This window comes from Dendrobium catenatum, unplaced genomic scaffold (assembly GCF_001605985.2).
Source record: "Dendrobium catenatum unplaced genomic scaffold, ASM160598v2 fragScaff_scaffold_133, whole genome shotgun sequence".
NCBI lineage: Eukaryota > Viridiplantae > Streptophyta > Magnoliopsida > Asparagales > Orchidaceae > Dendrobium > Dendrobium catenatum.
Window position 1 is genome coordinate 5,104,792 of NW_021318595.1, and position 18,023 is coordinate 5,122,814.

The 18,023-nt window shown below is 40.0% G+C and overlaps 1 protein-coding gene across 1 annotated transcript in view; it reads left to right on the top strand.

Annotated features, from left to right (window-relative positions):
• LOC110105734 overlaps window positions 1-17,874 on the top strand; it is a 30,899-nt gene extending 13,025 nt beyond the window's left edge. Inside the window, exons 6-11 of the mRNA XM_020835340.2 lie at window positions 14-80; window positions 1,633-1,839; window positions 7,242-7,477; window positions 8,615-8,693; window positions 8,764-8,901; window positions 17,302-17,874. Coding sequence (XP_020690999.1) covers window positions 14-80; window positions 1,633-1,839; window positions 7,242-7,477; window positions 8,615-8,693; window positions 8,764-8,901; window positions 17,302-17,448 — 874 coding nt within the window. The 3' untranslated portion in view covers window positions 17,449-17,874. The remainder of the gene's footprint in view (window positions 1-13; window positions 81-1,632; window positions 1,840-7,241; window positions 7,478-8,614; window positions 8,694-8,763; window positions 8,902-17,301) is intronic.
• The last annotated feature ends 149 nt before the right edge of the window (window positions 17,875-18,023 follow it).

Genomic DNA, 18,023 nt, shown 5'->3' on the forward strand with positions numbered 1-18,023 from the left:
ATTTGCTTCTTAGATTTTGGAACAAGTATCCAGAATCTTCCACATTTCCTGCCACTGTATGCGAGCTTCTACACCTAAAGGTAATTATATTTTCATCATTACATCTTTTTTTTTGTTGACCATTAAAAGAGAAGAATAAAACTAAGTTAAGCATTGTAGAGATGAGGATGCTTAGCTAGATGAGTGGCTTTACACTTAGAAACAAAATGAGAAATGATCATATATGTGAAAAAGTTGTAGTAGTTCCAGTGGCGTATAAGATTTGCGAGAGTCACCTTAGATGATTTGGTGATATAAAACGTCGACCTTCCAATGACCCTATTAGGAGAGTAGATGTATTAGATCCGGCCTATGTTAAGAAAGGTAGAGGTAGAACCAAAAAGATTTGATTAGAAAGCAATAAAAATGACTTTTTTTTTCATTAGATTTAAATAAGAATTAGACTCTTAATGGCACAAAGGAGAAAACTGGTTCATATAGCTGATCCCACATAGTGGGTTAAAGGTTTCTTGTTGTTGCTCTCTCTATTCTTCTTTCTCCATTTTGTATTGATGGTTGTTATTTTACTTCTTGGTGAATTTATTTTAGTTTTAACTTAAGTAGAGAAAAAAAAAACAGTAAGTGATGCTGTATTGCACAACCAATTACATGGAAATTAACTATTTTTTATAGCAATTAGAGTTGATAAAATTATATATATTAGAACTGTATTTAGATTGTTGAAGATGCTTCAATTTTTTGTTGCAAGAAACTCACGAATGTAAATCTTTGATTATTTGTTATTATCATTCATAATAACTCTTGTATTTGATTTTTTGAGTTCAGTAACTAATCTTACTACTGTATCTAGCAGAGAAGTACAAATTTTTACTGCCTCCGTAACTTCCATTGTACATTATTTGGATTTAACCAAAAAGTCAGTGAACGGCTTTTCATAAGGCAGATGCGGAACCTTATCGTAATGGATCAGTGGAATTAAAGCGGTTTGTCATAGCTAAGATCAATACACATTGTTAGATTTTTTTTTTATAGAACTATATTTTTTGTGAGTTGGACTTCTATCCATATCAAAAGGCTGTATAAATTGTATTTTAATCAGCTTTTATTGGCAATGAAGAAATGTAAATAGACTAGAAGATTTATGTGATGAACAGTGCTCACATGGCAGATAAGTAGCACAAAGTTAGCAAGAACAAACCTAGGAGTGAGATCATATCATAGATTTTCTTTAAACTAGCAAATCATGCGGCGCAACAGTGTAAGTGAAATAGAAAGCAGTTTGCGATGGTGCCTTCTTGTCATGAATTAGATGATATTTGAAACCATTCCAGTCTCTTAAGTTGGTTCGACTGATTATTGTTTGTTGTGACTCCAAATCTAATGCGGTTCCTCTGAGAGCAGTTATTTATTCTGGGAATTGCTCCATTTTTAGTTGTTAATGCAATTGCAGATCACATGTTTTGAGGTAGCAGTTCTTTATATGCTTGATGGTTTCTTAAAAAGAATTTCTACGGCATTCAAGTCTTGTGCTTGTTTATAAATTACCTTAGTTGTCCGTTTTTGTATGCCATGGATCTTACTTCCATTAAAAAAATTATCTAAAATGATTTCTTTGTGTATCTTGTACTGAAGACTGCAGGCAATGAAGCATTTCAAGCAGGAAAGCATCTGGAAGCTGTGGAACTTTATACTGCTGCTTTAGCATTGAATACAGAATCTCGTCCATTTACAGCAATATGTTTCTGTAACCGGGCTGCTGCATACCAAGCTCTGGGCCAAATTGCAGATGCAATTGCAGATTGCAGTCTTGCTATTGCTCTCGACTCTAGTTATAAAAGGGTTTGTGATCTTTTGAATGCTCAGTTTTTTATTAATTGAGGTTTTTTATGAGCTTAGCATCGCATTGAAATACCTGTCTGGAGTAGAATGTTTGCTTAGTGGTTATGCCTGTTGTAATTTTTGTGGATAAACTAAACATTTTGAGGTCTGCATATCTTGTTACTTGATATCCTCGTATCAGTTGAGCTTACTGATTCTGTATGGTATCAATATGATCTCTTCTTAATGCAATGTCCCTTTTTGCCATGTGTTTGTGATTGTAACATAGCTCTAGAAAGTCATCCTTTTATTTCATTCATATATTGACTTCAGTCCTTCCCTGATTAAATATAGGACCCTTTCTTCCACTTTTATTTTTGAGTTCTGACTTGTAATTCTTTTTTTAGATTTTGATAGGAATCCGATCTCCACACAACAAAGAAAAGAAAAAAAAATCAATAACGAAGAGAAAACACAACCGAAATCAGCGAGAAAGAATGAGATTATGAGCTAATTTTATTGATATCGGCACAATAAACCAAGATACAAGTTAATCTACTATTCGAGAGGTAGATTGACTCTCCACAAATCCTAGGCACCGCTAGAAACAACTTTAAAGAAAATTACTCCAAACACAAAATCACATAATGAAAATGAAACAACCCAATTAATCCTAAGTAAACCTCCATAATTTCCTCCCAAATCTGAATTCAAATCAGTCCTCTTTCCTTAAATAAATCTTCCTAATTCCCTCCCAAATCTAAATTTAAATCTGCCCTCTTTCTCTAAATAAACCTTCCTAATTCTCTCTCAATTTTGATTTTCTATGGTAAGTAATTAAAGGTAGAATTAATCCCCTTTGAGCCCCCCTTTCTCCTTGCACATCGCCCATACTAGTGGGGCCCACAGGGCTCTTCTGTCCGCCAATTAGACCGGCCCCCCTTGCTGGGGTCGGGTTGATTAGCTAGACCAGCTCAGTCGGTCCATCAATACTCCCCTCCCAAAGGAGCCACCTTGTCCTCAAGGTGGACGAAGAAAACTACCGTTGAATCATCTGGTGTGGTTCTCATGTTAAGTCATAGTCGGACAGATCCTAGCACTTCTGTAGCTCCTCCGATTGTCGAGCGAACCCATCTCACTTCCATTGGCTCTATGATTTCTTTTGTCAAGGACATCGACAGCATTACTGATGGACTTTGGTCGTCAATAACTTTCCTCAGCTGGGACACATGGAATACTGGGTGTATGTTGGAAGTAGGGGATAGCTGCAAATGATACACCACGACAGCAATCCTCTCCACAACCTCATAAGGCCCATAGTATTGTGGAGATAACTTTTCATATCTTTTGTCTGTAAGGTCTAATCTTCAAATACACCTTATTACTCACCTCAAGCTACACATCCCTTCTATGCCCGTTAGCTTTCATAATTTGTTGTGCCCTCAATAGGTGCCCCGTTAGCTCTCCCAATATCATATTATGTTCCTCTAATTGTTGTTCCACTAATGAAACTGGAGTGATGTTGGTCCCGTATATCAGGTGAGGAGGGTCTCTGCCATAAAGGACTTTGAAGGGTGTAATGTGTTGCACTATAGTAGGATGTATTGTATTAGTACTCGGCTCAAGGTAACCACTTCACCCAAGTCTTGGGTGTTTCTGATACAAAACATCTCAAATAAGTCTTCACATATCTATTCACCACCTTAGTTTTCCCTTCATTATGTGGATGGTATGTTATACTTCTCTTCAAAATGGTCCCCTGCATCCTGAATAATTCTCTTCAGAAGTGGCTAAGGAATACCTTGTCTCTATCTGACATTATGGACTTCAAAATTCCATGTAGGCGAACCACCTCTCGAATAAATATTGCTGCCATTGAAATCGTGGTTTATGGGTGTCGCAGGAAAATGAAGTGAGCATTTTTGCTCAACCTATCCACTATTACCAAAATCACCGAAAACCCCTCCGATTTTGGCAGATCTTCAATGAAATTCATGATTCTCTTCCCACAATTTCTCAGACAGAGCTAGAGGTTGCAGAAGTCCTCCAAGAGCCATTGTCATATATTTGTACCTCTAACATATATCGTAGTTGGCCACCATCTCCTCCATATATTTCTGCATTCCAACCCAATACAATTCTACTACCTGCCTACGATAAGTCTTATGTACCCCTGAGTGCCCTCCTATGGCACTACCGTGAAACTCATGCATCGAGTGGGGTACAAATGGCAATGTCCTCGGTATCATCATTCGCCCTTGGTATAACAGTCTCTGATTGATGAAGGTATAGCCTGGATGGCTATCCTTGTTCCCCAATAAATCTCTCATGATTTTCTCTCATCGTTCATCTTGCTGACTTTTCTTCTCAATGCCTCCTAGTCCACAACTAAGGGAACAAACAGTCCCATCATGTGAGGCTCCCTCATACACTTGGATAACCCATATGCGGCCTTGGTCTCTATCTTTGGTCAATATTGGATCTCGAAATCATAACCCAGACATTTCGAAAGCCACCTTTGATGCTCCTCTATAATTATCCTTTGCTCCCGAAGAAACTTTAAGCTTCTTTGATCAGTCCTGACAATGAAGTGTAGCCCCAACAGGTACGGTCACCACTTTTGTATGGCTAGTACAATTGCCATCAGCTCCCTCTCATAGACTGACTTGAGCCTCGCCCTGACAGTCAACACCTGACTGAAATAATCCACTCGTCTCTGGTCCTGCATAAGTATAGCTCCTAGCCCATACTCTGAAGCATCTGTCTCCATTTCAAAAGGTTGGCTGAGGTCGGTCAGGGCTAACACTAGCACGTTGGTCATCACCTTCTTCAACTCCTTAAAGGATTTTGTAGTTTCTTCGCCCCAGTTGAAATTATCCTTTTTTAGCTATTCGGTCAAAGGCTAGACTATATCCCTTCACGAACTTTCTGTAGTAGCCTATATGCCCCATAAACCCTCTCAACTCTCTCAAGCCCTTGGGTATTGGCCACCTCAGCATGGCCTCGATTTTGCTTTGGTCAACTGCTACTCTTTCTTGTGATACCACATGCCCCAAATACTCTCACTCTAGGTTGGAATAATGAGCACTTTTTCAAATTAGCAAACAAGTGGTGGTCCCGTAGAGTGGATAACACCAATCCCAAGTGTTCTAAGCACTCCTCGGTCCTGCTATAAATTAAAATATCATCAAAGAAGACTGTCACAAACCTCCGCAGATATGGCTGGAATACCTGTTCATCAGGGACTAGAAAGTAGCCGAAGCATTAGTGAGGCCAAAAGGCATCACTAAAAACTCATAATGTTCCTCATGAGTCCTAAATGTCCTCTTGGGAACATCCTTATGTCTCATATGAATCTGATGGGTATAATGACTTCAAATCAATCTTTGAGAAAAGCACCGCTCCATAATCATCCAATAACTCATCAATCATTGGAATTGGAAATTTTATCTGGCATAGTCTCCTTGTTCAATGCCCAATAGTTCACGCAAAACCTCCTACGGCTTTCTTTTCTTTTTCACTAATAACACTGGAGTGGAAAATGGTCTGACATTGGGTCGAATGATCCTTCCTCCACCATCTCTCTAATCAATCTCTCAATCCTATCTTTCTAAATTTGGGGATAATGGTACAGACGAACACTAATAGGTTAGACTCCTTCCTTCAAGATGATAAAATGCTTGTGTTCATGCAGAGGAGGAAACCTCTGAACTAGCTAGAACACCTTTCAATGCTATTGTAGGGGTGGTTGAATCATGTCTAGTACTTCTATTTTCTCCTCATCCTCTTCTCTTGCCAAACTCTATAGCTCCACCAAAAATCCCACTCCTTCACCTTGGATAACCCTCACCGTAGTTTTGAGTAAAACCATAGTTTTGGACAGGCTAGGATCCCCTATAATAACCACTCTCCTCCCCTCAATCTTGAACTCCATCGTTACAGCCTTCCAATCAATCTTGACCTTCCCTAACTTTTGCAGACCACTTCATTCCCAATATCATATCTATGCTCCCTAAATCCAATGGCATAAAGTCTTCTAATACCTGAACATCTAGAAGAATTAGGATCAGCCCTTTTCAAATTCCTTTACTCTATACTTTTCATGTTTCCAGCATAACACAAAAGCCCCCCATGCCCACTAATTTTAGTCCAAACTGATCCACCATCCTGTTGGAAATGAAGTTGTGGGTAGCTCCATTATCCACCAGCACTACCACCTTCTGATGCCCAATCTTTCCCTTAACCTTCATAGTGTGGTTCGATGTGAACCCGACCATTGAGTTAAGGAATACCTCTGCAACATCTAAGTGTAGGTGTTCATCTTCCTCCTCTGCAACATCTTCCTCCTCATCGCTAATTGTTAGGACCTATAACAAACGGTCCTTACAATAGTGGCCTCGAGCGAACTTCTCATCACACCGAAAGCATAAAACCTTGGCCCTCTTCTCCTGAATTTTTGACTCCGTCAACCTCTTGAAGTTCCCCCCGATCGCACTCCCTGACATTTATCCCTCAATGCTTCCTTCTAAAAAGGCACCGTCTGTACCTTGGGTGCTAGAAATGTAGTGGTTATGCAGTAGTAGACTCCCAAACTGCTTTTACGACTACTCCTCTCCAAAGAGTTCTTATTCTCCACCATCTAAGCTAACTCCATAGCCTCACCTAAGCCACATGGTCTCAGCACTCAAATACCTGCTCGAATATTAGGCTTGAGCCCCTTCATACAGTTCCCCTCGAGCACATTATTTGATAACATTTCCAATCAGTTTGAGAAGTACTTGAACTTCTCCCGATACCGTCCCTTCTTGTAACAGAGCAAAGAACTATTCATAGAAGTATATATATATATATATATATATATATTTTTGTTCTATATGTCAATATGAAGAAGAAATAAAACAACTTACTTAATCCTAAATAAACCTTCATAATTCCCTCCCAATTCTGAATTCAAATAAGCCCTCTTTCATTAAATAAACATTCATAATTTCCTCCCAAATCTAAATTAAATTAGTCCTCTTTCGCTAAATAAACCTTTCTAATTTCGTCAAATTTTTTTGTTTTCTTATAGTAAGTAATTAAAGATAGAATTAATCCCCTTTGAGCCCCTTGTCTTGCCCGCCGCCCATACTAGTGGGGCCTACAAGGCTTTTCCATCCGCTAGCTTAACCGGCCCACCTTGCTTGGGCCGGGTTGATTGGCGGGACCTGCTCAGCCGGTACATCAGATTTTTATTCTTTTAGAAACATTATGTATGTTAGAAGATGGCATCGTTATCATTGATAAAATAACATATAAGTTGCATACGTTTTTCTCTACTGAGCACTACTGAAAACCTTCAGAAAAAGCCAGTTCATTCACCCTTTCTTTTACTCCTCTGTGAGGACAATTAACAAGTTCGGAATATCATTCTAATATTGTAGGCAATTTCTAGAAGAGCCACCTTACATGAGATGATTAGAGACTATGGACAGGCGGCCACTGATCTGCAAAAGCTTACATCTCTTCTTGAAATGCGTTCAGAAGATAAAAACAGTACTAGTGGAGCGCTGGGTAGATCAAGTAGCAACATCACTGATCTCAAACAAGCTCAAATGAGGCTTTGTACAGTGGAAGAGGAGGCTCGTAAAGGAGGCACATTGGATATGTATATGATATTGTAAGTACCAGCTTTGCCATTTTAGTGAACCATATTCAGTTTCTAAGCACCGTTTCTTTAAATGTTACTTGCTCTTTTCTGTTCTGGCATCATGATGAATTTTTCTGTTTGTTAGCAATATTATTCTTTTGTTACTCAAAGCGTATGCTATAGATTTTTTGTAATGAAGAAAAATTGATCCAAAATTTACTTGGCTAGGAGTTGTTGCCCATCTAAGATTATCGTCATGAAGAAGGAATGCTTTGGCCAAATAAATATGGCAGTTTAATTCATTAAAAAATGTTTTGAATAAATATCACAGTTTAATTGAAGCAAATTGATAGGAAACACTTGTAGATTTCAAGTGAATCCTAACAATAAAGACAAAAACAGCGAGAAAACTCTTACAAACTCCAATGAAAAAAAAAATAGTAGCTTTTATTGTAATAATCAAATAGATTGTAAGAAATTAACAAGATACAAGTGATACTCTATTCGAGAGGTGGATCTCTCTCTCAATCTCTAAATGAATCTAAAGCCCCAAAACTTAAACCTAAGAGATCCCAAAATCAGCCAAATTCAAGATGCCCTAACCCTAGGAAAACAAGATATTTAATGCATGCAATTCAAAAGGAAATCTCTAAACAGTCCCTACATTCAAATTTGCTCCTAACTCCCTAAAAAATCCTTCCAAATTGGCTCCGATGGATCTTGCGATTCGTGCAGCTAGAGCGGGAGGCAGAGAAGCTCAGCCTCATTCGCGTCTGGGCCGGTCCCACATGGACCGGCTGGACCGGTCCGTTGGACCAGTCTAACACAAATCTAATCTGAGTTTTGACAGAATCGCAATACTGGTGCAATTATCATTTGCATGAACAATTGCTTAGGTCTACCATTAGTTTGCTTATTTTTTAGTGAATTATTCTCCAGCACTAGTTTTTAATGGTCTCCTACTTACTTTGAGAAACAAGTTTGAAAAATTTTTAGGTGGTCCTGTATTGTGTTTGGATCCCTCGGGCTTTTCCAAAGTAGCTGTTTATATATCTATAACGTTTTCGGCAAAAGAGCAACTTGTCCTCCAAAATTTTTTTAATTTTCTTAGCTGCCGCTTAAAGATCATCTCATTTGCTTAATTTTAACCCTTCTTTCTTGGTACAGGGGAATTGAAAGGTCATGCTCTGCAACAGATGTGAGGAAAGCTTATCGCAAAGCTGCACTGAGGCATCATCCTGATAAGGTATTTAGTTTTGAGTTTTTCAGGTTACCGTTCCATCTTTCAGAAAAACTCAAATGTTTTTTTCGTACAGGCCAGTCAATTCCTAGCTCGTAGCGAGAACGGTGATGATAGGGTTTGGAGAGAAGTAGCAGAGGAAGTCCACTCTGATGCTGATAGATTATTCAAGATGATTGGGGAGGCTTATGCGATTCTTGTAGACCCGTCTAAGGTATTTTGAAACCTATTCTAGGACAGGTTTATTGTGATCATTGGGTGAAACTCAGATAAAGTTAGCTGATTTTTTTATATTGAGTTGAAAGTTTTATGTGGTAATTGCTTGGTTAATGGGTTTTTTGGGTTTCAGTAGAATTAGAAATTCAGCATTTATGTTCCAAGGTCAGTACCTAAACTGTTGGTGTGACAATTTAATCTTTAAACATGTGCAAGTAAACCGACTTTATGAGATATGAGAAACTTAGTACATCAAAAGAAAATGTTCGAGATATATCTATGCTATTGTTGCCAAGTTCGAGCAGCCCGCTAGTGTTTGGGGTTGTTGCAATCCGAGAGCATAAAGGGGCCTTCTCACGGGCTTTGTGTCAAGGCAGCCTAAGTGAGTGTGGGTTCAAAGTCTTTTAACTTCAGCGTCTCTTTTTGGAACCGCACAATGAAGCTCTGCAGCTACTCGACGAATCTTTAAGAAAGCTTTTGAGTTATTCAAAGACTTTTGGATGCTTGCAAACTGAGTGACGAGCATTCTCTTGAACTTAACGAATGAGGCGATTTTGCTCAGTGGAAGGCGAGTAAACCACTAAAGGGCCGACTCCTTAGAGGTGGTGAACAACCAACACTTCAAGGCATCGTCTACATCAAGTAGTGATGTCGTGTCAAAATACACTAGGTGGTCGACAGAATTGATTCTTCCTCGATAGGATTTCAGATTGGGCATTTTGAACGTTGGAGGTGGACTTGCTTAAACTTTTTCTCTAGTGAACGTGTTGATCAGCTCGGGTCCTCTTCTCCTCAGTCACCTTAAAGGGGATTTTATTTTTCGTCACTGGTGTGACTTTGAGTAGGTTTGGCATTGGGTGTCGAGGTGAGCACCCTATTTCTATGGTGAACTACCGAGTCAAAGGATCCTTGTGGTGTACTTTCTCTCAAAGCATTTCTGTGCAATCTTCCAAGTGCTTCATGAATCATCTTTTATGTCCTCTCATCTGCATAAGTTATGACATGATGTAGGTGGGTTCTCCATATTCACCGACAGTTTAAGATTTTGTTGTTCTTCAAGATGTGCATGTCTTATAGTCACTAGCATAAATCTATCACCTCACCTTCAAGGATGTTGGATCCAAAATTATTTTGAGATAACATCCGAACTTACCAACAGGTAATCTCGAGACCCGAGTTGAGGGATTGAGCGAAGATTGTATGAGTATGGAGTGTGAGAATTATGTGCCTTGGGAGAGAATAGTGTGGTATCTAGGGAAAATGGGCAAAAAGTAGTCTCAAAGATAAAAAAATCTCTAGAGAATCCTAAAGTTAAGTCCTAAATTCTCAAAAGATGTCTCTTCATTTTTTATTTATATAAGGTTTAGATGGCTACAAGAAAAGCTACACCTAAAATAATAAAAAATAATATAAAGTACAATGTCTGAAATGACTTATTACAAGCTATTATAGACACGTGGCATAGTTGATTGACCTCCCCGTAGATCTCTACATATGATAGGACTATTCATGGGCGAGTGCGTTTGGCAAATCCTTGTGGCTCCACATGCAAGGTTAATCTATGAAGGCAAATTCTCTAGATGTGGTGGCAAGTTCGTTGTGACAAGATTCAAAGATTTAGAAGTGAAAGGGCGACTCCTCTTGGTGGGGAGAGATTATTACGTGCGGAGTATGAACCCAGAGAACTATTCGGTTTTGTGATTGGGAACAGTAATAGCGCAGTTACTGTTCCCCATTGTGCTTTTATTGTACTTTTACTGCGCTCTGCTCTTTTAATGTTCACAATCACAAAATCGAACGGTTCTCTGAGTCCGGACTCCGCACGTAATAATCTCCCCTTTGTGGGAGAGGTCAAGGATTTTCCATACTTGAGAGATCGTAGTTATAGACTTTGAGGTGTGTGCTTCTTGTAATTGGATTGGAAATGTTAGTGGTGGTTGTATAGCCTTAACCATGAGGGGTGACTGTGGATGAATAGTTCCTACTAAGACTGGTGATGTTTGAGTCGAATGAGTCTGGGCGAGTCTTCCTAGGAGACCTACCAGAGGTGATGATCTATCCTACCCAAGTGAGTCTTAAAGTCACTGCCTTGTTAGGACAATAATTGTGACTCTGCGGAATGATATTGATTAGCGGAATAATGTCGATTGCCTTTCCTTGTGGTGAGTGCTTCTCGTGGGAGGTGGGATCGTTCAAGTCAATTATACCGATGAGAACCTACTAGACATCTATCAAGTACCACATAGGTATGTACAAGTAATATATATAAATGTATGACAGATGCACCATGTTTTTGTATTATGTTGTCAACATGGAACTTAATGTGATCATGCAATTTGAAAATTTCTTATTTGAAGCCAAAGTACGGTTCTAGCTTGTCTCCCATTCATACCTTTGTTATGCTTTGTGTTAATAATTATCTCGAGTTAAAGAAAATATTAGAAAGACTGGCAAAGATGAAAGACAGGTTTGTCAGGCAGCAAGATGGATTACTAATTTATTTTTCAACTAAAGTAAAATGAGGAAATAAGTATTTTCAAAGGATTCAAACTCATGGTAACGAAAATGTTTATATAGTTCAGTACTTGAAAGGCCTAAGAGGTTTTTGATGCTTACATTGAATTTTTTATTTCCTTTGTTTTCTGGTAGAGCTGTTATAATTTTAAGTGATGCAGAACTTGACAAAACTCTGTTACTAGTCAATGCAAGAGGGAGGAAGTTCGACAAATTAGGTAAAGAGGCAAGGAACCCAACCCCAACCCCTAGGAGACGGACCTCCTTAGGTGGGGAAACTGCTGCCCAAGCCTAATGGGCCCACTAGGCTATCCAACAGGGAAAAGAAGTAATGAGCGGCTAGGAGAGGGAGGGAAAATTTGAATTCGAGATTTGAAATTAGGGAAGTTTTGTACGACATAAGAGTTGCCTAGGGTTAGGGTCAGGCTTATGATGGTATTCTCTTGGAGTTATTTTGAGTGTTTGGGCTCTAGATTCATTGTCTAGAGATTGGGAGAGAACGATCCTCCTCTCGAATTGAGGATCAATTGTATCTTTGCTTGTTCTTCCTTTTGTTTTGATTCCTATAATACAATCTACTGTTTTGGATTATTTTCATTGGAGATATTGAGGTTTTCTCGCTGTTTTTTATCAATCTTGTTAAGGTTTACTTGAAATACTCATGTATTTTCTTTCAAATTGGTATCAGAGTAAGTCTTGGGACCATCGGGGGTTGAATTTTTGAAAATTCATCCAAAGGAACCCTTGCTGATTTTTGGGTCAATCCACAAATTTATATGGCGGCCATGAAGGTAGATGCTTTGGAAGAGCATTTGGAAGGAGAGATGAGCCAAATAAAAGTCATGGTGGATGATCGAATTTCATCCGTAGAAGACAAGGTTTCGTCCGTGGAAGACAAAATTTCCTTTCTTCATTTAATGGAAAAGAAGTTATTGGAAAATCAAATCCAAACGGCGACATCGGAGGCAAAGGGACCAATGGGAAGAACTACGAATACTGATTTTCGTAGGAGGGAAGACGTAGAAATCATTGAGGAGAAAGGAGGAAGGTATGTAGAGAGACGTAGAAATAGGGAACAAAGAGTAAGGGATGCTGGTTGGGAGAAAAAAGAGGGAAATTATGGTAAGAGGGGTGCTAATTTTGGAGAAAAGAGGGAAGAAAGTGATAAGTGGTTTGAAGATGAACATGTAACGGAAGACCGGGAGATGTAGGGAGAGCAAAACACTTGGGAGAGGGGAAAGTATGGAGGAATATGGGGAAACGGGGGAGAGCCAAACGTGAGGAAGCTGAAAATGCCAATTTTTAAAGGGGAGCATTTATGGATGGATCTACAAGGTGGAGAGATACTTTGCCATCAATGAGTTGACGAATCTGGATAAATTGACAACAATAGGCCTATGTTTGGAGGGGATGGCGTTGTCATGGTTCCACTGGAGGGACCAAAGGAGATCTATGCGGAGCTGGAGAGCATTCAATGATTGTTTATTAAAATGTTTCCAAACCGACGGGGAGGGGACTTCCATGAGCAATTTTTTGCACTGGTGCAGGAGGGATCAATGGTGGACTATAGGGAGCGGTTCGAGCATCTAGCCAGTCGAGTGGAGCGATTATCAGAGACTGCATTTGAGGAAAACTTCATGAAGGGGCTCTAGACAAAGATCATAGCGGCGGTGGAAGTCATGATGCCTCGTGACTTCGGAGAGACTATGAACTTGGCACAGATGGTAGAAAATCAGAAGAATCTAGAGAAGGGAGACAGGAGCAGCAGCTCAGGAGGCACATACAGGATGATGACCACCCAGTTAGCACCCAAGGGTCCTGCAATAGAAAGATTTTGTGAAACCACAGGGAGAAGACAGTAGGAGGGAGCGGTGAAAATTTCAAGAGGCTAACGGAGAAGGAGATATAGGAGAAGAGGCTAAAGTGGTTGTGTTTTAGGTGTGATGAGAGGTATATCCCAGGACATAGGTGTAGCGACCGAACTCTTAAGGTTCTCACCATCTGTAATGACGAGAAAACTGAGGAGGGAGGTGAGGGGAAGTAGAGAAGGAGATAGAGGAGAAAATGCATCTGGATATGGCAGAGGTTTTCCTGAACTCGATGGTAGAATTCACCATGAATCATACCATGAAGGTGAAAGGGGAGATAGGGGACAAGGGGTTGGCGGTTCTAATTGAAAGTGGGGCTACCCACAATTTCATTTTCACTCAAGTCATCAACCAACTAGGAGTGAAATTGATGGACACCGGTTGTTATGGGGTGATGATGGGACAGGAAAGGTGGTGAAAGGCTAGGGGATTTGTAGAGGAGTGGTGTTGACCATCCAAGGGATTCAGGTGAGCGAGAACTTTCTCCTAATGGAGTTAGGAAGTATAAATGTCATCTTGGGGATGAAGTGGATGTAGGCCTTGGGGGACACTAAGGTCAATTTGGGAGCACTCACGATGGAGCTAAGGGTGGATGGAAGAAAGGTGATGATTAGGGGAGATACAGGGATATCCAAAGCCATGGTGTCACTCAAAACCATGGGGAGGAATATATAAGAGGTGGGGGAAAGCTATTTAGTGGAGCTACATAGATTGGAGGGAATTAAATTGAAGGATGGAGGGGACATACCCCTCTCCATACATCCATTGATCCAGTAATTCCAGGAGGTGTTTTAACCGCCTCAGGGATTACCTCCGCCAAGGGAGAAGGAGGACACTATCACCTTGAGGAAAGGTGTGTCGCCCATCAGTGTTAGGTCGTATATATATCCTAAATTTCAGAAGGATGAAATTGAGAAGTTGATTAGAGAGATGCTAGAGCAGGAATTATCCCAATATCAATTCTTTCTCTAGTCTAGTGTTACTGGTGAAGAAAAAGATGGCAGCTAGAGGTTTTGTGTGGACTACAGGGCGATTAACAAGGAAATTGTGCCAGACAGTTTTCTATACCAGTGATTGTGAGCTGTTGGATGAACTAAGTGGAGCAGTAATGTTCACTAAGATAGATATGAAATCGAGATATCATCATATTAGAATGAAGAATGAAGATGTGCCAAAAACTTCCTTTAGGACTCACGAGGGGCATTATGAGTTCTTGGTGATGTCTTTTGGTCTCACTAGCGCTCCATCCATAATTCAGTCACTCATGAACATGGTCTTCAAGTCTTATATCAGGCGATTTGTTTTTGTGTTATTTGATGACATCCTAGTTTATAACAGGATAGAGGAGGAATATTGGGAGCACTTAATGAGGGTGTTAGGGGTGTTGCAGGAACATCAGCTCAGAGCCAACCTGAAGAAGTGCTATTTTGCCGAGACAAGTGTGGAATATTTTAGCCATATTATGTCCAAAGAAGGGGTGACAGCAGATCAGTCAAGCGACAGAAGTGTCAATCCCAATGATGCTAGATTGGGAGGCCATCAAGGAGGAGAGCGCTTGGGATGAGGAGTTGAGAAAGATTAGAGCTGATTTACTAAGGGAAGGGAGTAGTCACCCTGTATATTCCTTCGGGGGGGGAGAGAGACTTTTGTACCAAGGGAGGTTTGTGATGCCTAGTACATCAGTCCACATTCCACACTTGCTCTAGGAGTTTCATGGGAGCGTTGTTGGAGGTCACTTAGGGGTGCAGAAGACATACAGGAGGCTAGCTTCAAAGCTATACTGGAAAGGGATGCATAAGGATGTGGAGAAGATGGTAGCAATATGTGAGATCTGTCAGAGGAACAAGTACATGCCCATGTCTCTAGGAGGTTTATTATAGCCGTTAGCTTTACCAGGTCAAGTATAGAAGGAGATATTCATGGATTTCATAGATGGACTTCTCCGATTATAAGGGTTCACAATGATCCTAGTGATGGTAGATCAATTGAGCAAGTATGCTTATTTCATTCCTCTACGCCATCCATATACCGCATTGATAGTGGCATCAACTTTCATTAGAGAGGTGGTCAGATTGCATGATGTACCAGAGGCTATAGTATCCGACAGGGATAATGTGTTCCTCAGCCACTTTTGGAAGGAGTTGTTCAGTCTACAGGGGACAATATTGAAGAGAAGCACCGCCTACCACCCACAGACAGATTGCAAAACAGAAGTGGTCAACAAGAGCTTGGAGACTTATCTCAGATGTTTTGTATCAGAGACACTCAAGTTATGGGTCAAGTGGCTATCATGGGTTGAGTATTGGTACAACATATCTTATCACTATGCTTCTCAGATGACACCCTTTAAGGTGTTGTACAGAAGAGACCCACCTCACTTGGTACATTTTGGGTATAACAACACTCCAATTTCTTAAGTAGAGGAGTACTTGGAGAAGAGGGATCGGGTATTGAAAGAATTGAAGAGGCATTTGTTGAGATCTCAACATATTAAGAAGAAACAGACTGATAGGCATAGGAAGGACATAAAATTCGAGGTAGGGGAGAATAGTGTTCTTGAAGCTCCGACCTTACAGGCAAAGGTCAGACACCAATATGAGGAATGAAAAGCTTGCTCTAAGATACTTTGGGCCTTATGAGATAGTAGAAATGATTTGAGCGGTGGCTTATCGGCTGAAACTACCACCAACAGCAACTATACACCCAGTGTTCCATGTATCTCAGCTGAAAAGGGTAATTGGAGATTTTGCAATAAGCTTTGAGCTACCGGTAATACTAACTGAGGATTTAGAGGTGATCTTGGAACCCTTGGAGTTGATGGGAGTTCGCTAGAGAGAAGATGGAACTAAGGAAGTGTTGATCAAGTGGAAGAACCTCCCGGACTACGACACCACATAGGAGCCATATGATAGGGTGAAACATCAGTTTCCTTGTTTGCACCTTGAGGACAAGGTGATTCTTTGGGAGTGCTGTATTGTTAGGCCAGTTCAGGCTGAATTGGCCCAACCCCAAACGGCCCTTGCAGGGTTGGTTCTGCTACAAAAGACGGACCCCCTTAGGCGGAAAAACTGCCGCCCAAGCCTAGTGGCCACTAGGCAATCCAATAAGGAAAAAAGTAATGGGCTGCTAGGAGAGGGAGGGAAATTTTGAATTCGGGATTTGAAATTAGGGAAGTTTTGTATGAAATAAGAGTTGTCTAGGTTTAGGCTCAAGCTTATGATGGTATTCTCTTGGAGTTTTTTTTATGTTTTGGGCTCTAGATTCATCGTCTAGAGATTGGGAGAGAATGATCCTCCTCTCGAATTGAGGATCAATTGTATCTTTGCTTGTTCTTCCTTGTTTCGATTCTGATAATAAAATGTACTGTTTTGGATTGTTTTTATTAGAGATATTGAGGTGTTCTTGCTGTTTTTTTTATCAATCTTGTTAGGGTTTACTTGAAATACTCAAGTATTTCCTATCGGAAAACAAGAATATGATTTTGTAAGCAATTTTAGCATCACTGTTTTTACCTGTATTAGATGATGATTCTTAGGAAATTAACATCTCTACATCAAACTTATAAAGAAAACTCAGGACAATACTGTAAACATTCACCAGCCTTTTCCTGCCGAGAAGATTTTTGCTGAGTATAGTTTGGCTTAAAATTTTTGAAATCGTAAAGGTGCCTTCTTTACCATGGACAATCACAAATCTATTCAATCATTTTGGTGAATAATAACTGCTTATGCTTGTATTATATGCCCAAGTATAGAACCACCCGCTGACACCCCCGAAAGGGCGCTTAGCAGCGTGACTAATCCTCGGCTTACCTAGAAGAGGCGCCCACTCCAAAAATCTCATGGCCCGCACTTGATTGGGCACCACTTAAGTTGCGCTGCGGCTTGATCGGAAAATATAGAATATTTAACCTTTCTGATATGAACAAATAGCAGTTCATTAATCTGATTTTCTTTTTGATGATTTGCTTTCATTCTTCCATTGAAAGACCCCATAACTTTCATTTTCCTGTTCAGCGCCAACAGTATGATACTGAAGAGGAGCTGAGGACTATGAAGAAGGGATTTGGTCCCAGAACCCCAGCTAGTAGTTACAGCACCCAACACGAAAGAAGCTCCGATTGGCACCGCTGGCGCCGATCTGGAAGCTCATATCAACGATGATCAGAGAGGTGATTTCTGTAACACATCAATTTGCATCTGTTGGAGATGCTGGAAGCTGCATTCCCTGCTGATAGTCTGCCATTGATGACTTGGAAAAGCTGTGATTTCATGTAATGGAAGGCGCGACCGTCGAAAGGTTTGTAGAAATTGACCTGTTCTGTACATAAGGAGTTTGATTTAGCCATTTTTGAGCAGATTTTGGCTGAGATGGACTGCAATATCAGGAGAAATCAGGTTGGTGATTGATTACACATGTAAAGAGGAATGATTGGAGGTTGAGAGCTATTTTTCTGCTTGAGTAGGATTTTTTTCTTTTTAATAAGTATTAGTTTATGTGGTTTAGCTATTATTTTGCTTAATTTTCAAAAGGGATGTATAATTTTCTCTAATATTCATTCAGGACATACCATTCTTATTTGCTTGCTATTGTTTCTATTTTTCCTGGCTAAGGATTTTCATTATTCTGAACTTGGTGGATTCGTGCTAAAATTAAATGATTTTTTATTCAAATGCATTCTTATAAAATTCCACTGAGAGCATCCTGCCTCAATTAAATTATTCATAAATTGATTATA